The sequence below is a fragment of the Falco naumanni genome, chromosome 7 (assembly GCF_017639655.2).
Source record: "Falco naumanni isolate bFalNau1 chromosome 7, bFalNau1.pat, whole genome shotgun sequence".
Taxonomy (NCBI): domain Eukaryota; kingdom Metazoa; phylum Chordata; class Aves; order Falconiformes; family Falconidae; genus Falco; species Falco naumanni.
This window is the reverse complement of record NC_054060.1, coordinates 27,207,439-27,229,492: the sequence shown is the minus strand read 5'-3', so window position 1 is coordinate 27,229,492 and position 22,054 is coordinate 27,207,439. Positions and strand designations below refer to the sequence as shown.

At 41.5% G+C, this 22,054-nt stretch overlaps 1 protein-coding gene across 1 annotated transcript in view; it reads left to right on the top strand.

The window, feature by feature from the left end:
- The window catches only part of SOS2 (SOS Ras/Rho guanine nucleotide exchange factor 2), a 56,370-nt gene extending 34,849 nt beyond the window's left edge, over positions 1-21,521 (top strand). The window contains exons 9-23 of the mRNA XM_040602450.1: positions 253-380; positions 733-1,388; positions 4,289-4,370; positions 5,060-5,182; positions 8,613-8,716; positions 9,931-10,150; positions 11,124-11,243; positions 11,994-12,156; positions 12,760-12,877; positions 13,507-13,679; positions 15,245-15,361; positions 16,843-17,104; positions 18,086-18,127; positions 19,270-19,379; positions 19,756-21,521. Coding sequence (XP_040458384.1) covers positions 253-380; positions 733-1,388; positions 4,289-4,370; positions 5,060-5,182; positions 8,613-8,716; positions 9,931-10,150; positions 11,124-11,243; positions 11,994-12,156; positions 12,760-12,877; positions 13,507-13,679; positions 15,245-15,361; positions 16,843-17,104; positions 18,086-18,127; positions 19,270-19,379; positions 19,756-20,265 — 2,928 coding nt within the window. The 3' untranslated portion in view covers positions 20,266-21,521. The remainder of the gene's footprint in view (positions 1-252; positions 381-732; positions 1,389-4,288; positions 4,371-5,059; positions 5,183-8,612; positions 8,717-9,930; positions 10,151-11,123; positions 11,244-11,993; positions 12,157-12,759; positions 12,878-13,506; positions 13,680-15,244; positions 15,362-16,842; positions 17,105-18,085; positions 18,128-19,269; positions 19,380-19,755) is intronic.
- The last annotated feature ends 533 nt before the right edge of the window (positions 21,522-22,054 follow it).

Sequence of the window (22,054 nt, the reverse complement as noted above, 5' to 3'; positions counted from 1 at the left end):
CCCTCCTGCTCTCTCCTGTTGAGTACCTACGGACTTTTCCTGAATAGCTGACTTTTTTTTTTTTTTTTTTTGTTTTAATTAGATACATGCACGGCTGGTCTTGAGCGTGCTTCTAGTAGTAACTCTTGTGTTGACTTGAAGTCCCTGACTTCGCTGAGTACTGTAGCTAACACTGTGTACGCATGTTTGTCAGTTTTCCTGCCCTTCTATAAATCAGACAAATTTGAAAGAAAAATGTTTCTTATGTCACAGCAATTGCAGGAATGCAGTGAAGACGAAGAGGATCGGGAGTGCTTAAAACAAGCCATTACTGCTCTTCTGAATCTGCAGTGCAGCATGGAGCGCATTTACAGCAAACACTCCCCGAGACGTCGGCCTGGGTAATAATCCACAAAAGTACCCTGGTTTCCTAGAGCAGGAGATAAAGGATGTGGAAGGAATTGTCATTTTTTTCTTGTTAGATACTCTAGTTCCTTTTCAAGACATGTCTTTATGCCAGTTTTCTTTGTAAATGGAGTAGCAGCCCAAAACCTTCATGGTCCACTTCTGTGAATAATGTCAGTATCTTGCTCCTTCCCTATCCAAAGCAGCATGTGTAGGGCAAGGGCAAAGGAATAATGATATAAATTATTCATTTAGGGTTTGGGTTTGTTGTTGGGTTTGGGTTTTTTTTCTCTTGGAATGGCAAATGTGGAATGTGCCCAATGTGACTTTTTCTTCTTTTCATTCCAGGGAGCCAGTCTGTCGCTTCTATCACCGACAAATAAGAAGCAAGCACTTGGCCATCAAGAAAATGAATGAAATCCAGAAAAATATTGATGGCTGGGAAGGCAAAGATATTGGGCAGTGCTGTAATGAGTTCATAATGGAGGGTGGCTTGACAAAAATAGGAGCCAAACATGAACGCCACATCTTTCTCTTTGATGGTTTAATGATCAGCTGTAAAACTAATCATGGTCAATCGCGGCTTCCCGGTTACAGCAATGCGGAGTATAGGCTGAAGGAAAAAATTATCATGAGGAAAATACAGATTATTGATAAAGATGACACAGCTGAATATAAACATGCTTTTGAGCTGGTATCTAAAGATGAAAACAGTATACTGTTTGCTGCCAAGTCTGCTGAAGAGAAGAGTAACTGGATGGCGGCGCTGATTTCCCTCCAGTATCGCAGTACTTTGGATAGGATGCTTGATTCAGTGCTACTGCAAGAAGAAAACGAACAGCCGCTGAGGTTGCCCAGCCCAAGTGTGTATCGTTTTGTAGTGGAAGACTCTGAAGATAACATTGTTTTTGAGGACAACTTGCAAAGCAGGAATGGCATTCCTATCATCAAAGGAGGAACAGTTGTGAAACTAATTGAAAGGTTAACGTACCATATGTATGCAGGTATCCTGTACATTCAATATATATATGTTTTTTTAAGGTCATGCTTGTATGGTTGATGATATTAATCCTTTTATCTTTTGTTTGTTGGGGGTTTTTTCTGTGTGTAGTTAAATATAAAGGAATATTTGCAGGGGGAAAAAAATCCCACTATCTGTTACTAAATCAACTGGTTTTGCTAGCAAAGCCGTAAGAAAATTTTGGGTATGCAAGCCCTTCACCTCTCCCTCCCTGCTTCCTCCCCAGCTCCACCACCCCCTCAGAAAAAAATAAATTTAAAAATCAATGGTCTAATAGGAGCCACCAGTGTGTTTCCTGAGACCATCATGGCTAAAGCAGTGGTGCTGTTACAGGCTGTGTGACTGTGGAGGAAGAAAAAGGTTGGAGGTTATATTTACTGTAATTCAACCTGCTGCTTTTTGAAGTCCCTTAGCGTAAAAGGATGCAAAGCACAATTGTTGGTTTTTTTCAGACTTTCCTGTGAAATACTTTCTTAAAGCCACAGAAATGAAACCTTGAAGTAGTTATGTGAAGTGCTAGTGTTGGTGCAAATGTTAGATCTTAGATTTGGGGTGAAAGGCATGCACTGAAAGGGGATGGAGCGCAGCTGACCCAAGGGTGCTGGTGGAAGTGGTGTGCAATTTTTAGAAAACTTCTCAAATACTAATGGTTTCTTTTGTGCTTTTTACAAAACTGCCTCCTATTTAAGTTAGTCTTTTTTTGTAAAACTAAGGCTAGATGGGGTGGAGGTGTATATGTTAAAAAAAAATTAATTTAAAAAATAGCATTTCCTGGATTGAAGCTCAGTATTGATGCACCTGGTCGGTATGGAAGTAATCCGCAGTTGTGTTGTCCGTGAGTCCCAAGTCATCAATTTCTAAAACGTGGTGGATTTTGGTGGCTTGTAAACTTTGTTCTTTTCCTGAATGAACTGGTGTATTTGAGTATTCATTTACTAGTGTAACTTCAGTTTTTGTAGTGTGAGTACTTGCCACTTCGGCCTCGGGAATCTTCAATGAAAGCACTGCCTCTTGGGTTTCTCTGTGCTTTTTCCAAACAGCGTTTGGAGCCAAGACTAACAAAATCCTCTCCCTCAGCCTCCACAAGGGCATTTTGATGACTAACAGCATGTGGAAGGGACTCTCAGCAGATCGTGGTGGTGCTTTTTGTTTGTATTTAGGTCAATATATGATTTTTTTTTAAAACTCTCAGTTGATTGTTTGCGTTGGTGTCAGACTTGTTTGAAGCAGGCTTCACTCCGGCACACGGGCTCTGCATCCGTGGAGTGACCTCTTGTCACGTTGAAGAATTCCCCAGTAGATACGAGGATATTGTGGGAAGTAGCTAATGCAGAGTTAATAAACTCTTGGATTTAAATTGTGAGCCACTAATAGTAGCACATGGCTTGGATCTTCTATTTTATTGAGAATGCCATTTACAAAAATAAATGGATTTCAAGAATAATTTAAAGGATCCTGCACAGCTTAGAGGGCAGAGTAGCAGCCCCCATTTTAAGAGAACTGCATATCTTGCCTGCAGATCAGAGATGCTACCTGCCTGTTCAGCAGTAAGAGGAAGATTTACTTTCAAAATGTCTTAAATAGTATTGAAGAGTGAACGTAGCTGTGACATGGAAGCAGAACAGGCCAGTGCACACTCAGCAGCATTATCACAGAATGAGAGCGTTGTTACTTTAAGCTTGCAAGGATGTTCCTGTATATGGATCCCTCAAAAATGTTGAGCAGCGCTCTGCAGGGAATTTAAGCCTTCTTAAAAGCAGTGTGTGTCTTAATCTTTTGCGGGCTTATTGAAAGAAATGCATTGCCCACATGTTGAAGGCTGCTGGTGTAAGCTTACCTGCACCTAATGCGGATAGATTCAAGACTATTTACAGAACAGGAAGAAAAAAGAAACTCCCAACACCACAAACCCCACACTTCTGGGCAGGCATATGCATAGGCACTTCTCTCGGCCTGGTTTTCCTGTATTTCAGCATAGTTCAGCATTCGTTTGCTGCCCGGCAGCACGGGAAGCAGCTGCACGCCACACAGCAGCAGCATCTTTGCTGCTGTTCCTCTTGTGAGGGAGCCTGCTGCAGGGATGTCAGGACTAGGACCAGATGATGACCCTTGGTGACTCCCAGTAAAGCCATTCATCAGCTTGCTTATCCACCATCTAAGAAACTCTCTACAAGAGAGTGGAATGACAAGAGATTAAGGGAAAAGAAAAAAAATCTTCTTTAATACTTCTAATATAGCAGAGTGGGCACAGTAAAACGCGCGGTGGCTTGCGGATAGGGAGCGTCTCATGGTAACACACCTACCGTAGCGGTGAGAAACTGCGGGAGGGAGGTGTGGTGGCTTGTGGACAGGCAACATCTGGAGCTGCTGTACATATTTGCTTTGTAAGGACTCTGCTGCTGATTGGGTTTTCCCTGCTGGCTGCTCAGCAGAGGGTAGTTGTGTGCTGGAGCCAGTGTGCTGTCCCCCCCCTTGCTGGAGATTTTTTTTAACAACAGGTGAGACACAAGTTTGGTTGCAGTGGTGTAGGTATTTTTGATGTCTGGAGAGTAGGCAGCCTGGTTCTACCACGTTTTCTTTGTCTTTATGAAAACCATGGAATAGCTGTATGTTCAGGGGAGTGTAAGTCAGTTTGCGTGCCAAGACTGAGGCAGAGCTCTTGAGAGAACATCGTATGTACAGTTGAATCCTTTTCCAGGGGAAATGCAGGAAAGAACTAAACGAAAATTTCACAAGGAGTATCATTTTTAGTATTTTGCAAATTACAGTGCTTGACTTACAACCTTCGTGTATTTTCTGCACTTAAACTTTTTCTGTGAAGTGTATGTGTATTTTATTTCTGATATTTTGCAATTGGGTCATTTTCTTACTCTATCCTTACAGATCCTAATTTTGTACGTACTTTCCTTACCACGTACCGCTCCTTTTGCAAGCCCCAGGAACTGCTGAGTTTACTGATTGAAAGGTAAGCAGTAGTCATCCTTTCTGAAGATACCGAGAGGCTTTTTGTATTTACTTACTCCTTTTTTGCTCGGGTTCTCAGTGCCACGTGGCACGTGTTTTAGTGAAGTTCGTAAAACAGTAACTTTTAAAACGGGACACAATGCAAGCTTTCTTTTCCCACTTTGTTAAATTAGTTACCTGAATTAAGTATTAGCTAGAGCATCTGGAGTGCCTTCAGCTGTGGGGTGGTAATGTTCTGAACTGCTAACCTTGATCAGGAGAGCCTATTTGAGTATGCCTGTGCCTCGATGCAAACAAGAACAGAAATGTTCTAAGCAGTTTGAAAGGCATGGACTCAACATAAACAACATTTTAATACAGTGTGATAAAGCTGCTCTTAAGCTTCCTTTTAATCTTCACTTAATCAAGCTACCAGGTAGTTAAAAACCTTATATCCTAGTCTAGACGTCTTATGATGACCAGAGAACTAGCGAATTACCAGGGTGAGAGCTGGGTGTGTTAGCAGTACCTAGCTAGAGGAGGAGGGAATTCCAGGCAAACTGGATATTAGATGAGTGCTTGAGTTTCACCATGCGTTTGTTTTTTGGTTTGTTGTTTTTTTTTTTTTAATGCAACTGCTCTTCAGGCCTTCCATAAAAGGTTTGTGTTTTATCTTAATTGCCATCAGTTTTTTGGTGCTTTTATTCATAGGTTTGAAATCCCAGAGCCTGAGCCTACTGAAGCAGACAGGCTGGCGATTGAGAAGGGGGAACAGCCCATCAGCGCAGACCTGAAGCGGTTTCGCAAAGAATATGTCCAGCCAGTACAGCTCAGGTTTATTTGCTTTTAAATTTGTTCTGTTAAAGCCAGATTTTCGTTCACTGATTATATGGTGATCCTGGAGACAGTAATCTCTTCTGGAGACTGCTGTGCTGTCAAGTAGGGACTTATCACTGTCTGCAACCAGACTAATATCCCAAATCATGTTCTGATTAGTCATACTGACTTCTGTTGTTGTTGCAACTGTACTTTGGTGTTCTGCCGCTCACAGCTGTGATCACCAGCCACAAGAACGTTGTATGGCTGCTATGTAAAGTGGGTGTGGGTGAGAGATGTATAAATGAAAGTGTTTCTGACTGCATTTTGAATGGATTCCTTGTTAACAGGCCCTATGAAGATAGTTTCTCTGTTTCCATTTCTTTCAGTCCTGCTGGTATTAGACTCTGTTTCCCAGCCCCGTTGATGTATTTGCCCACAGACAGGGAGACTCTTGTCTGTACTGCACGTTGCAACAGGCTGCAGTGAATCTTCAAGGTCTTGCTGACCAAGCTAACTTGGGGAACAATTAAGTGTTTCTAGCATGAATGAGGCTAGTTGTTTCCCTGATAGGGGACCAAGTCAGGAGGAGACACAAATCACAACCACTGTTTGATAGAACAACTTTTATTCATTAAACTGTTTTTGTCAGCAGCATCAAGGTGTTACTATTAATGGCAGATAACTATACACACAGTACCCTCAGTTACGCTGTTACCACATGCAGCCATTCCTAGCTAGCTGTCTGGAGCCACAGCAGCTTGCTCAAAGTGAAGGATCATACTGACATGCCAGTACCTTCAAGGCAGGTGTTCAGAAGGTCACTTAGGGGTCCCATTTTTGTCAGATACCTGTGTGTATACATACGATGAGTACGTATGTAACACTGTAGTTTTCATTGATACATAGCAGCCACCACCTTCATGGATGGAGTCCAGGTTACACATCCTCAGTGTAACTTTGATGCTTGTGTGTGCTTGTGGCCGTGTACAGATTTATGAGGCCCTTGGTGGTGTTAGTTGTGGGTTCAGCAGGGCTTCCAGCCTCCGCAGTTCTTGGGAGAGGGAGAGCTTTGCACACTGCCTCGCAACATGTACTTTTCCTGGTTTCAGCTTGCTTATTTATCCATCCACATAGATGCCCATAGAGCCCCTTCACAGAAACTCACACAGAGTGGGCTTCTGTGACATAACTGGCTCAAGAGTTTAAATATCGTTGTATTGCTTTTGTTGCTATTTTTTATAGCTGCCCCTGCTGATCAGGGTTGAAGTTGCTTGGGGACCTCCTCACAGTGCCCCTTTGCGTGGTACACATACATTTTCCTGCAGCACTGCTGACTGCCGTAGCTGAGCAGGACAAGTGGTTACCGGTGAACTGGAACCTGTAGAAAAGTGTGAGGCAGAAATTAGCCATGTTTCTTGCTATTCATTTCCAAAACCAATTGAGCACTCTTGCCTTCGTATGTTATCTTTGAGCTGTTTGAAACCCGTGCCCCGTTCCAAGGATTCCAGGGTCTTTGGTTACGGTTTCTGGTTTCTTTCCTTGTTTGAGAGGTGCGGATACTTCTTATCCTGACAGCTACTCTTTGCTGTTTAATTCATGCTACGGGTGGTGATCTCAGTCCCCTTACTGGTGCCCTCTTCATGAGATGTGGTTTAAAGCTGCTATTTAACACACACCCTTCTGTGGCTTACTGTTAATCTTTGAATTTAGGAGATACGACATGTTTCTGGGAGCTTGAAACTCTGTCCTATAATTGAAAATAATTGTCTGAATTTGAGCCGTTAGGTTGATAAGCCCAGCACTTTGTGAAATTCGAGCATTGTTAATAGCATTAACCTCTGCTTCTGAGAGCTAGGAGGTATGGGAGGAAGGTGGAGAACACGAAGATGCTCATCCCTCCCTCCCTTCCTGCCTCCTCTCCCAGAACTTACTCCCCATCTAGTAGAAGATGCTGTAGACGTGCTGTGCAGTGCACAGGCATGGAAACGGTGATGTCTTTGATTAGATGAAATGTGAGGTCATGAGAAAGAGGCGGTGCTAAGCTGGAAATGCGGTCAGCAGAACCAGGCAATCTTTCTTGCTTTTGCAGTGTTCCTACCGTGGTATCTCAAAGGCAAAGACTGATTAGATAAGATCATGTATTACTGTTGCTGGGAACTTCAAAACTTTGCTCCTTGGATGGTTAGAAGCTGTCATTGATTCCAAGCCTGAATGTTCTGTTTGCGGAGCCAGCCTTTCACAGGATAGGCCTTATTCTTTAACTTATAGGGAAGAGGAGAACTGGTGCCTCCTCCGTACTCATGTTCTTCGTTCGACTAAGCTAAACCAGCCGACTTCTCTAGCGCTCTGACTCACAACAGACTGGCAGGTTACAATCAGTTGTCTGCCCCATCCCCCTCGGGTGTTCTTGCCCCCCAGTCTACAGGGCTCTGAGCCACTGAGACCAGTAGCCTGATATGCAATTAGTGCTGGTTTACCTCGGTGTCCTGAGCGGCAAAGAGTGGAGGAGTTCAGCAGCACTTGGCACGCAGCTGAGCCACTTCTGCCAAGGCGATGGGGCAGGAGTAACCACATCTCACTGTAAGCATCTCCTCCTCTGAGTCTGTTAAATTCCCTGTGCCAATTCCCTGTTGAATTGGCACAAAGAAGACAGTTGTACTAGTTGAGGTAGGAGGTTTTTGCTCACCCATCGTGTAAGATGATATGGTACACCCCGATAAATCAAAATTTTGAGGTATGACCTCAACTTGTTTACCTGAAGAAGAAGCGAAACAGGTTTGTATTCTGATACATCCTAAGCATAGAAGGTAGAAGAGCAGTTGTAATTCGTTTTTAGAGGCTTGTTTATTAAAAGTCTGTTTTAGAAAATGTAGAGAAAAATCAAGAGAAAGTTTAATGTTATCCGTAAAGGAAGTACTGGATGTAGAACAGCCATTTGTGTAACTAAAAAGATGTGAAAGGAGGGCAGTACACTTGGAACAATTTCTAAGGTGAAGTTTGTGTGTAGGAAAGAAACAATTGCAAATTTGTTTCTTATCAAATAGGAGAACCTAAGTAGCCTTTTTAGTAAAAAACAAACAAACAAACAAAACCACAAAAAAACAGAAAATTACATTAGAAATACCAATTTTCTCTGATCTTGATACGTTTTTTCCTCTTCTGAAACCACCTCAACACTAGCATTCTTTCTATAAAAATTAAAAAACCCACCAAATATATTTATGCTAAGACTGGAAAATTAGGTTTAAATACCTGGGGATTTCTGTGGTCATTGATGCCATGCTTAGTCTTTGTTCTGCCCCTTTGTCCACGTGTATTTCAATAGTCATCAACTACATGAATCTGTAACTCCGCTTTTGTAGAATTGTGTTTCATTTGGTGTTTACATGGGATGAGTCTTGGAAGTCAAGAACAAACATAATTTTTTTTCCCTCTCCTTCCTTAGAATATTAAATGTTTTCCGTCACTGGGTAGAGCACCATTTTTACGATTTTGAAAGAGATCCGGAGTTACTGGAGAGATTGGAGACGTTTATTTCCAGTGTAAGAGGTATGGCAATTGGTGGTCTTGTTTTTCTTCCACATTTTGGTACAACCTGCTGGTCTAATCCTGACAGGTTTTTGACATGGGAATATCTTTACACGCATGAGTAATTTTAATGCCTTTAATTGAGCTGTTTATGAGACTCTCTTTTACATGAGCAAGCTTTGGCCTGGAGCCTAAACAGCTACCAAAAATGACTTTTAAGCATTATGATATTTACCTTAAGTGTATTTACTTCTGGACAGTAATGTTTGTCCTTGCCTGACTATAATTCAGACCGTCACCTTTTTCCTCCCTGTGTTGTATTTGTAGAGAATTCCTTCCCGGTTGGATACTGAGACTGATTTTTCCATCTTGTTCTTTTCCCATTTATTGAAAGTTCTGGCTGAAAATCATTATCCTTGTAGGAGAGGATACTTGACCCATTTGGTATTGCTTCCTCTGGAGCAATCCCTTATGAACTGGCAGGTTTTTTTGGCAGCCTATGTGGAGGGCAGCAGTCTTGGCATGTCGATTTTAATCATCATCCTGGCAATTCTACACTTCAGATTGCCAGACCATACATTGGGCAATATAATCCTGAGACAAACTCGGAGAACAGTAGTTTATCTTTTGCAGAGGTCTCCATGCTAACCATTGCTGACCAGAGAGAAGTAATTACATTCTGGTTAGTCTCTTAAAAGGTATTTGTCTTAAACTGCTGAAGGTACTTCCCATCTTGTCCACCATTTTGTGTACTGTAAATGTTGGATTGATACTGTAAACATGTATTTCTCTAATCTTTTTATTCTGCAATGCACTAGTGCAGCATGTTGCAAAGTCCTCACTTCAAACTTGTTTACTTTTTTAGTTCTCCTCTTCTAGATGAAGCTAGCAGTCAAAGTGGAGATGGTTGCAGCTCAGGGGAAAATGTAAAATATAATGTATACAGGGTCACTTTTTTTCCACACCAAAACTGTCAGTAGGTGTGGTTAAACGCAACTGGGAACCCAAAAATTTGTTCACATGGGTCTGTGTTTACCAACTGATACAGGTGCAAGAGCCCATAAGAAGAAAATAGGGAACTACAAACCTAATTAATTTGCATGCAGAAATGCAGAATTTTGAGTGCATGCACAATTGGGGGGGGGTGGTTTGGTTTCATTAAATCATCAAAAGTCTTTTAAAATGGTATTTAAAAAGTTGTGGATCTTTATTTTTTAATGGTTTGTCTTTTGCAGGAAAGTCCATGAAGAAGTGGGTGGAATCAATTGCTAAAATCATCAAGAGAAAGAAAGCTCAAGCAAATGGGATTAGTCACAACATCACCTTTGAGAGCCCACCTCCCCCGATTGAGTGGCACATTTGGCGTGTTGGGCACAGTGAAACGCTGGACCTCATGACTCTGCATCCTATAGAAATTGCTCGACAGCTGACACTTCTCGAGTCCGACCTGTATAGGTAGGGATTGAACTAATACATATGGGTTTTAGATGACTTGAACAAGGAAGAGTTCTAATGTGTAGAATCAGTCAAAAGTACGTCCCCTTGAATGTCAAGAGTTTATGGGAAGGTGTTTTCTTGCAGTCTGTTTGGTATTAAAATATGTAACAGGGAAAAAAAGGGGGTTTTAGTCTCCATATCAGCCTTCTGACAACATAAATACAGGAAGAACAGTGAAATATTAGCAGCAGATAGTGCTAACTTGTATTGTGTCCTTGTTAAAAGCAAATTCAGTATTACATTAATCAGAAGTGCTTGTTGCATCATAAGAAGAGAACACTATTGTCTCTGCTCCTTTCCTTTACAGCTGCACAGAAAAGGCCTGGGTGTTGTATGCATATAGCCGTAGCATGTGTACCACAACGTCCTCTAATCTAATTCTAAAGAGGTTTTTTTTGGTTGGTACCATAAGTACTCTGCTGTTTCCTAGCTCTGTTGTTACCTGTGATAAACAGAGCTGCCCTTGATGATAGAGCTAGGTTTTGCTGGGTGGAAATTCTGTGAAGTCTTACAAAACTCAAAGATGAAGTGTGCTTTCATGCTTCAGTGACAGCAGGTTTTCTGCTGAAATAGGCCACTTCTCCAGCGGGTTGCTCAAAGTACTTCAGCTTCCCATTTTAAAAATGTAACTATCTTTAAGTTGCTTTCTTATGCTTTCAGGAAATTAAACTTAGTCCTTTGTAATTTTCTTATCTGAAAACACTTACTCAAAAACGCCAATTTCAATTAAGATAAAAATGTATTTCCTTCTATATCAAATACTCGTCAAAAAGTTATTTTAAGTAACTGCTTTGCAGTAGATTAGATCAGATTGTATTTGTGAAATATCAGGTCATAATTAAGGGAAGAAATAATCTTTTAATGCAAACACAGAACATGCAATTACTGTTCGTATTGAGCGTTTTTCTGCATCTTGCTTTGTCATTATCAGGGCAGTACAGCCTTCTGAACTTGTTGGTAGTGTATGGACTAAAGAAGATAAGGAAATTAACTCCCCAAATCTATTGAAAATGATTCGTCATACTACAAATCTTACTCTTTGGTTTGAAAAGTAAGTACAGGCGGTAATAGTGTAGCGGCGTTAACTCCTACTGATATTCAGAGAGAAACATTTTTCTGCTGTTTGAATTGTATTGCCTTGAATCTTGAGATAGCTGTAGAGCATTACAGAAACTTGAGGCTTTGGTTCGGGGGTGCCTCCATGCCAATTGCACATGCTTCCTCTTCCTGACACAGGAAGATTATTTTTTTTTCCCCAGTTATGTCCACTTGGTCAGCATGGGTCCTACTCGCCTTTCTACGGTACATCAGAAGGTGTTGAAGAAGGTGTTGAAGGCAGTGCGGGACCTGGCACTGCTTTTGTACATCTCTCATGAAAGCACTGTTGAGTCTTCTCCCCCTGTCTTTGCCTCTTCCTTCTCATGGGAGGTGATTAATTAAGTACTTCTGAGGACATGGCCAGCACTGCCAAAGGGTGCAGCAGCGTGTATGTGTGGACTTCACTAGCGAGTTCAAAACACCACCGTAGATCCAGTGGCATGAGAGTCACCCTACTTACCCGTGATCTTGCTTGGGGTTTGCTTTATTGTTTCAGAGGATATGCCAAAACCTTTCTTGGCTTTCCAACTTGAACATATGTAAGAAGTGATTACATAAATCTGTGCTCAAGATTCTTGAAAGAGAGCCAAAATGTGCATACTGGGTGTACTGTACAGGTTTTGCTTGGAAAAATTTGATTTAGTAGAAAGCAAAATGTCAGGTTTTATTTGTCAGTGTTTCTCAAGTGATGTCTTTTGATTAGGTGCATAGTGGAAACTGAGAACTTTGAAGAGCGAGTGGCTGTGCTGAGCAGGATTATAGAAATCCTGCAGGTTTTTCAAGATTTGAATAATTTCAATGGTGTTTTGGAGATCGTCAGTGCAATGAACTCTGTGTCAGTGTACAGGCTAGATCACACGTTTGAGGTAAGTTTGGGGCATTGCTCGAGAGGAAAAAAAAACCCCAGAATCCAGAAATGGATCAGCCACGCTTCTGAAGTGAAATCCATAGTATCCGTATCACACTTGCTTCCAGGGAAGAAAACAAGTGTGAAACGTTCAAAGTTATTTATGAGAAAACATACGAGGTGGGCTGGGTGTCTCAAACAGTTTGTAATGGGAAGCAGGGCTTTTTAGCAGGCGTTTTCTGACGTGTATTCAGCCCGAAAAGGGGAAACGCTGTGGCCATTCGACTGTTGTTGGTGTGTATGCCTTTGAAAGGCAGCGTGAGGCCTTTAAGTTAAATTCAAAATTGAATGTTTAGTTTTTATTACATGTAAAGACCAGGATTATGCTTGTAAATTGATAGACAAAATAATAGTCCCTTTACAGTAGCCTCATTATTCATGTGACTAAAGCGTTGGACTGATGGGGCTGTAGTGCAGAGCAAACCGTTTACAATAGAGGTTCTTTCAAATCTGAATTTCAGTTCCTAATTTTTGCTGAGAGCTAGGGAATTGCCTTGGTTTTGCTAACCATGCTGCTGAGAAGATTCGCATCCCTATTGGTTTTTTTTCTTCAACAACTTAGGCACTGCAGGAAAGAAAAAAAAGGGTTTTGGATGAAGCAGTAGAATTGAGTCAAGATCATTTTAAAAAGTATCTGGCTAAGCTCAAGTCAATCAATCCACCCTGTGTGCCTTTCTTCGGTAAGTAACACCAGCGCAGGCTGATACTCTGTTGTCGGTCTTGAGTTTGATGCGGGTGTGTTAATACTGCTTGAAGTGTTCAGGGCTGTGTTAAGCTCTAAAAAAATCTGTCGTAGAATGTGTGACTTCCGACTTCCTAAGTTTGTAATGGTTTTGAACTTCACAGAATGGTTTGGGTTGGAAGGGACCTTAAAGATTACCTGGTTCCAAACCTCCCTGCCATGGGGAGGGACACCTTCCACTAGATCAAGTAAAAGATGTAGTGTCTCTTACATGGAATTTATTTTTCTATCTTAGAATAGAGATTATTGGTATTATATGGGTATGAATATTACGTTACTGTGTTAAACTCTGCCTCCACATTGGTGATCTGTTTATGGCAATGACCTAAAGATATTTTTTTTCTTAAAATCAGGTTCTCACATGAAGGAGATAAAACATCTTTATTTCAGTAATATGTTGTTCCTGTGTAAAATGTAGACTTGATTCATTCTTGCCAGTTAATAAACTGTTGGAGCCTTAAAGGGAACAGCCCGCCTATGCTCAGACTTCTTTATCATTCATTACAAAGAATGAAATCAGCTCTTGGAATGAAAATGAAAATTTAAAAATGCTTCTCTCTTTATCAGGAATATACCTAACAAATATTTTGAAGACAGAAGAAGGGAATCCTGACTTCCTTAAAAGACAAGGGAAAGAATTAATTAACTTCAGTAAGAGGAGAAAAGTGGCTGAAATTACAGGAGAAATTCAGCAGTATCAAAACCAGCCTTACTGTTTACGGATAGAGCCAGAAATTCGGGTAATCAAATATTAAATAACGTGTCTGGGGATAGGAAAAGAATGTACACAACCAAAAATCACCAAATAATCTTCTAGTACTGGACCTAATCCTGCATGAGCAGTGACCATCAGAGGAGGGGGGAACAGTGGCTGGTAGACAACCAAGTAGCACTGCAAAGGACTTAAAGTGGGGATTTGCTTAGTCAGGTTCTGTGTTCTGGGTGTTGTTCATCCCCTTATAGTTCTGCAGCCTGGTATCAGAGACACTTTTAGCAACAAAACAGAGTGAGTGAGACATACTGACTAAACAGCAGACCTTCTCGCAGAGAAATTGGTTGCCTTTAAAGTGGTCTGTACATGCCTGGTGCATTTAGTCCTTCAGACCTTCTGTAATGACACCTCTGACCAGAGGCCATCAACCCTGCTAACAGTCAGAGGTGTGTAGTTCAGCACGAGTACGAACAGTCATTCGGCGTGGCAGAAGCAAAGCCAATGTGGGGATGCACCAGCGTCAGCCAGCGTTATCTTTGGAAATGAGAGGGTGCTCGAGTGGTTACTTACCTAAGGCAAAGACTAGTGAATCCCAGAAAATGTAAAGGAAGATGCTGAAACGGCGAGCCCGGTAATGGTAGGTCAGTGTTTTTATATGGAGGTAATAATGGTTGAAAAGAATAGCTGTAAGTACCCAGCCACACTGCCTGAGTGCGCGGCTGATCGTAACTTTTCCAAAAAGCAGCTGCGTGGACAGCTCTGTCTCAGCTAGAGAACAGCAGCAGGCAGGAACCAACGAAGAAGCTGGTGACATGAAGAATTACATGGGCAGTAACACTGCTGCTTAAAATGTTGTTTGCATTGTGTGTTTAATTGCTGGGGACTCGGCTGGGAAGGGTTTAGGAGATTTACAGTATTCATAGGCCAAGAAGTACCTGAAGTTCACGGGACGGCAGTGTTTGGGCTGCAGAAGGAAGAAATGGAAAACGCTGTAGCTCACCGCCCTGAGACTCCAGCTGCAGCAGGACTGGCGGGCGCTGGGGGAGCTTTGTCCGTTCCCCTGCCCATGGTGCATGCATTCCCTCCAGTCCTTGTGCCGTCGTGCCATGCTCTGTCCCTGCCTCTGACCTTCCTGCTTTTGTCCTCCGTCCCTTCCTGTTCTCTGTAGTTCATTGATCACATCCAAAGCACCTCTAAGAAATGGCACTAGCGTAACCTTTGCTTCCACTACTGTATCGTCTCTTTCCCAGATCGGTGATGTTAAGGCCGGTGTTCAGGACACTGTTACACAGCCCTTAACACAGCTGTGCTGTGCGTGATTCACTAGTCAAAAATACTAGCAAACAATTTACAGAAGATTTAATTAACCATGCCTACTTAACTTGACGCAAGGTCAACTTACCATGAACTTGATTGTTTCTTGCATTGGATTGTTTTGTGTTTACTTCAGGGAATGTTTTACTCTGTTTTTCCTGGATATAAGCTTCACAATACTGAAAAGCTGGATTTTTAATCAGTGAATTACAAGCATTTCATTAAAATTCTGTGTGTATGCTTATTTTTAAAAATATTATTGATGCTTGTTTCATTTAGAAATTCTTTGAAAATCTCAATCCTATGGGGAAGATACCAGAAAAAGAGTTTACAGATTATCTGTTCAACAAGTCATTAGAAATTGAACCTCGAAACTGCAAGCAACCACCTAGATTTGTAAGTCTTGTCCTGCAAATAGCTGAAATCCACTAGCCACTACGAAAAAGGATATGTGGTTAACTCAAGAAGCTGTATATATTTCCTTCAGAATTCTGTATCGTGAGATGATCTTCCAGCAAAACTTGATTTTAAAATACTTCTATTTCAGATGTTTGTTACTACTAAAACATACTACCTTTGACTAATTTTAGAATGAGTATTTTTTTTCCCAAAGCCAAAAATACCACCATTTAAATTTGGGTTTCTTACCGTATAGTCATTTGATGGAATACATAATAACAATTCTCATTTCATAGTATCAAGAAATCTTATAAAATATTAATATTCATCAAAATAATGTATTTTATACACAATTAATGTTTTATTTAAGTAGAAGTTAATTTATTTATTTTGTCTAAATATTTTATACTGTTGTAAAGACTGAAGAATTTACAAGGCATAGCCTTTTTGCTGAACAAAATACAGTTTAATTCAAAGGAGTAGCAGTTATGTTTTTTCAAAAAATAGTTACTGGAGCCCAGGGTTCTTTTTAAGCAGAAAGATCACTCTCTAGAACACTTGGGTTTTTATATGTCGTAACTGTACTGGAGCTGGAGAAATACCTGATTTTTGGGAGAGCTGTAAGTCATTTTAGCAATCTGCTGTTGGAGCAATATTACTGTAAGATGATATTACAGATATGGCTAGAAAATGACAAAAATTACTATTGCAAAAATGCTGCTTACAGTAATTTCTCTAAAATACTTTCTACAAGTAGATATTCATGCTGTTCAGTCTCAGTCAACTGGGTATGAATTCTTCATAGTTCATGATTTCCAAATGAGATGCTCTTCTTGGAATTTCAGGAAGGTCCAGTTCTGGGTAGTGTAGTGTGGTGGAGCAGTGCGCACCACCATAGAATGGGAACATAATTCATTTTTAAAGAATCGCCTTTGATCTGTGCTGTGTTACACCTGAGTCTAATGAGGCTTGTTTCAGTCACACTAGTGATGTGTGTGTAAGAATTTTCTCCTGACTAACGCAGAGGATGTAGACAACATGCGCCTGAGTGTGTCCTTGATCTTGGATGCATGTAGGGCCCTGGTGACCTTCGGTGGTAGAAGCACAAAGAGTGTCTTACGGTGCTGTTACAAGGCTCTTCTGCAGGCACTTGAAATACCTCACTCCCAAGGCTGTGACTTGCTCTTCCCTGTGTCCTGACTGGCATGCATCTGAAACTTGACTTTTCGTTCTTCATAGCTCTGAAAAAAAAATAATTTAAAATTATTAAGCTGGGAAAAAAGATTAAGCTGCATCTGTAACTTTTCAGTAAACTCCTGCTGCGTAGATAACAACAGGCTGTACCTGAAGTCAGTTGTAGAAATGCTATACTGCTTTTTCAGTTGTATTTGATCAGAACTTTTTAAAATATCTGCTAGAGACTTGGCAAATTTGCTAGCTGAAATGTTAGCAGTACTAACCAGCTGTATTTTCTCCAGCCTAGAAAAACAACATACCCCCTGAAATCTCCTGGGATAAGGCCTAATACCGGCAGACACGGCTCCACCTCTGGCACCCTGAGAAGTCACCCACTGCCACTTGAAAAGGAACCAAGTAAGATAAGTTTCAGTAGAATCACTGAGGCAGAGCATGAATCAACAGTATCAGCACCAACTTCGCCTAACACACCGTCTACGCCGCCAGTGTCTGCTTCTTCGGAGTTCAGTGTGTTTTTAGACATTGATCTCAACAGTTCTTATGGTAAATGTGCAACACGTTTTAATACTTGTCATTATTGTCCCTCAGGCTTCCAAAATGTATTGGTGTGTATGTCAGCCTTTAAAGAAAAATACAAAAAGTAAAAAAAAAAGTTGCAAAACGCAGTTGTGGGCTTACGAAGTTCTTGTGTCAGTATTACGTTTACTGCAGTTTTGAAATCCCTGCTGTAAATAACAGTAAGTTACTTACACTTGTAAAGGAACAAGTGGCATTTCCAGTCTTTTTGCCCACTGAAGCTGAGGCATTCTGTTATGGAAGATGTCCCCATGAGGTCCTACTGTGCAGGGGCTACACCTGCCCTACCACATATAGCACATCTGTCGAGAGAAAAGGTGATGAGGACCTGGCATTCACACCAGTGTGTGTTTCAGGAGTGGTCCTGTGCACTAATCACACTCTTGTGATTCTGTTTTTATTTCATTTGAAGGGAATCCAGTCTGTGTTTTGAGATAGGAACCAAAGTGCCAGAAGTAGGGATAGTCAGGGCACTCACTCCACAATGCAGTCTTGATTTTTTTTTTTTTTTTAAAAAAAAAAAAGGCAGTATTAGCCCAGGTGCACTAATAATGCTCCCAAGCTTTGCCTGTAGCTGTGAGTAGCTCCTTAGTCTTGAAAGAAGCACGTGACAGGTCTTGGCCCTCTTCTAAGTGGGCTGCAGGCTCGGCAGGTGTGTTAAGCCCAGTGGGGGACAAAAGTGACGATTTTTTATGGCAGGAGGACATTTGGGCTGCAGGGGAAGTGAATAACAACGTAATATCAGAACATAGAATCATGAAGTTTTAATTCCAGCGTAACTGAAAATCTCTAGTTCAGGAGCATTTTACACAGGAAAGTTTAATTTGTGTTAGCAGTCAATAAACTTGGAGTTTGTGGTGATCTTTGAGGTTGTTCACAAGCATATGTTCTGTGCTGTACTGCAGTTGTTCTGTCTGGAAAGTCTTCAATCAATTTTTCATTTAACAGGTAACAATAGCATCTTTGCTCCTGTCAGTTTGCCACAGTCGAGTGAGTACCCTAACTCTATTGTTTCATTTAACTCTGCTTTTCCTGGCTTCAGGAGAGCTGAATGGGAATTAAAATCTGAAATCTGGGATGAAAATGTGGGCTGCATTCATTAGGGCCCTGAGAGGAGTTTTTGCACAGGTTTTAGATCAAATGTCCAGTAAAGAATGTAAAGTCTAAAAACTGCTCGATTTAGGTTTGGTTTTGGTTTTCCCCCCTGGGAAACATGACTTTGCTTGCATTTTGAACGTCCTTGATGATTATTTTGTTTGACTAACGCTTCAAATGAAGCAGGTTGATAACTTCCTATTACCACATAGTGAAAATAACTTTTCTGTTACTGGGAAAGAAGAGGTACTGTTTGTACCACAGCTGTGAAGGATATCCTGTATTCGTCTGTGTTTTCAGCTTCTCTTTTTACTCCCTTATTACACAGGCATATACACTTTCCCTTAATAAGATTGAAATTTCAAACTGGAGAGCCCAGGTGCCTGATGTATTGATGCAGAGCCCTGAGCACTTCTAAGAGAAAAAACAAATGCATTGACAAGTCACAAATATGGCTTGGGGCTGGGGAGGAGGTAGTTTCTTAACTTTGAGGATTTTTTTCCCCTCTGTAAAAGGAAGGACTAGAAATGTCCTAAAATGATGTAAGAGTTAATATCATCTGTTCAGTTTGGTGTATTAATTCTCCTGCTTTACAAGTGTTGTAGACCCGTTAACAAAGCCTCTAAATTTCCAAATTTGAATGCGTACCCATATGGCACAGAGAACAAACATTCCGCTCCAGAGTGGCGTGTGGGCACACTGCAAGCACTGAGGTAAACAGGGTAAATTCTGCAATATAGAGAGGATTGCAGAGAAAGTTATTTAAGTGCTCACTAGTTTATTTTTCTGTCCTTCAGCATTGCCTGCTAACTGTTGATGCATATCTTTGATACTGGAAATAGGAGACTGCTTTGTGAGGCTATATCTGATTAAAGAAATCAATGAGAATTTCATACAACTGAAGTTAATTCGTTCATGTTGCTGTTGAGCACAAAGATCTGCTTATTTGAGTTACTTCTGGTTTGGCTTGAATATTCTAGCCTATGTTCCTCAGATATTGCACAAGCAGTAAAATACCTGCTTTTTTTTCTCTCCAGAGACTTTCTTCAGCTCGTGGGGTAGCTTTCCTAAATTAAGTGATGAGCCTCAACACCCTCCTCCACTTCCTCCACGAAAAAAGATGGATCAGGATGCTTCCAATGCTAAGGTATTTCTGTCCTGTGTTGAGTAACTTTGATAATACATCAGGGAGCATCTAGAACCATAAAATAGCGGAATCATGTAGGTTGGAAAAGACCTTTTAAAATCATAGAGTCCAACCATCTAGGACATCGTTAGTCTTAAAGACTTTCAAATGCAGTGCTCTAGTTGCCCTTTTTAAGTTTCAGGTTCCCAGCGTCCAAACTATGCTAGCTACTTTAGGAGTATAGTGGTCGTATTTGGATCACAGGTATGGCTATGCCAGTATCGTGTTTCTGACGGTAAAAGTAGCAGATGTCAAAAGAACTCTGCATCTGTCAGAAGATACACTTTATCTAAACATCTACGTTTCTTATGCTGTCTTTTTCTCTCTAATGTTGTAGGGAGGTTTAAAGTCGGATGATGATCCTCCAGCAATTCCACCTCGGCAGCCGCCGCCCCCAAAGATACAGCCTCGCGCTCTGGCTTACACTAACCCCTTTGACCAGCCGCTGCACAGCTCTCCTCCTCCGCCCCCCCGGGACCCTCTTCCTGATACTCCACCACCGGTACCACTCCGGCCACCCGAACACTTTATCAACTACCCTCTAAACCTCCAGCCACCACCGGTGGGACGCTTACACAGAGATCCCGACTGGTTAAGGGAGGCGAGCACAGGCCCCAGCTCTCCTGGCACTCCTCCCAGCACGCCCTCTCCCAGGGTACTGCGCCGCTGCTGCGTCATCAGCGCGAGTCACAACAACCTGGTCCACCCGCCCGCACCCCCCATCCCACCCCGGCACAATTCAAGCCCTCAGTTACCAAAACTTCCACCAAAGACTTACAAAAGGGAGCTGTCCCACCCTCCTTTGCACAGACTGTCTTTGCTAGAAAATGCAGAAACTCCTCAATGACCTTAGCCATAGTAGTCATTGACACTGGAATAGTATTTGTAAAGTTCCTTTTTTTTTTTATTTATTCAAAAAAGGCAGTGTATTTTAGTACTTTCACAAATTATGCTCTTAAAGTGCTGCTGATCAAAAAAAAAGTTTGAATTGGAAAAATAAGACTACACACACTCTATCTAGCCTGTGTCTGTTGGACAGCATGACCCTCAGGTGATCAGCAGCATTGCCTTGTTTCACATCCTCAGTGCCGACACTTATGCCAGTATACAAAATATATCTTTTGCACTGTAAACTACACTAAATGAATTTAAACTGACATCGTTTAATTGCACTGAGCCAAAAAAGGTGCGTCTGTGGAATTTTTTCAAATTTGAGCACTAGTGGCCTTTTTTTTTTTTCCTTAATTTAAAAAAAAAAGCGCAATGGGCGATTACACAATGTGAGGACATACAACATTAGAGGTTTTAAACCTCTGGCCACTTGCCTTCTAACTTCATGTAAGCTTGGAGGTTCATGAGTGACAGCTACTGTTCTCAAATATTTTAATGCCGTGTCTTAATTGTCATTGATTTGCTGCTGAAGACAAAGAAGACAAAACAGGTTGAAATCAAAATACCAAAATATTCAGTTGGTCTTGGATTATTTTGAGAAAGGATGAACAAGGACTACCTGTCTCAGATATTGGAAAGGATCCCTAGTACTTAGCATGCATCTTGTTCAGATGTGCCTTTTTGTTTTGGTAGGCGAAGATGTCTTAAGCTAAAGAGTTGTCTACTGTTCTCGAGAACAAAGCTATATGCCGTGTATGTACAATTGTTTATATTGTATATTTACAGATAATGCTAATAACCTGTATAAATTTAAGTGACTTGAGGCCTATAATACAGTCTGCTACTCTTGCAATCTTATATGGTCAGAAGTGTTTCCTCTGGCTTAGGAACAGTCTTGCCTTCCAAACCTAGTAACTTTCTTTAGATCTCACTTAATTTCCAAAATGGATTCATGATTGGTAGCATTTAAACCAGCAAACACTTAAAGCTTTATTAAACTTTTTAAACTGATAAGTGAATGGAACTTTTATTTGCCAGTTGAACTACTTGTTTGAACTGGTGTGAGAGTGAGTTTGTTTTACTGGTAGTACTGTAGCAGCATTTATAAAGTGGCCAGAAGCCACATTTTATTTACTGGTCTGTGGCCTTTTACTGTGCTTTGTATCAGAGTTCTTAACAAGATTAATAAATCACCCCAGTCTTAATTTTTAAGAGCCTGAGCAGTGCGTGTTCCTTGTAAGGACAAGGTTGGGAATTGCATTTAGTAAATCCTTGGCAATACCAAGCGCCAATTTTCCATGCTGCTCTTCTCTGCCTCGGTTGCCCTTCGGTCTGTGGTTGAGTCCATCCAGTGCTGCGAGCAAAGCTCAAGGCAGTTGGGCCCAACCCGGGAGGGCCCTGGGAGTTCAGCGCTTCCCTCCACCTACTAACCCCTCGGGTGCCTTGGCCCCTCTAGGTGGAGAAGTGCGTTCCATTTTTCCTGGCCTCTGGCTGGAGAAAGACCGCTGTGGTGGGACTGGCAGCAGCTCGGGCTTCCAAGTCATGCTTCAGCTTTTCAGCAGCCCGCCTATACTGCTCCCACAGTCTTGCGCACTCCCTCTGGAAAAGGAGGGCGATATGCCTGAAGAAGGGTGCTGATTTTCTTCTCCTGGGAAGATGTATTTAGCCACCTGTCTCTTGGACAGTCTTCTCCTACTGCCTGTCCCCCTTCATGCTCCTTTCCTGAGGAAGAAGAGAGGGGTAGA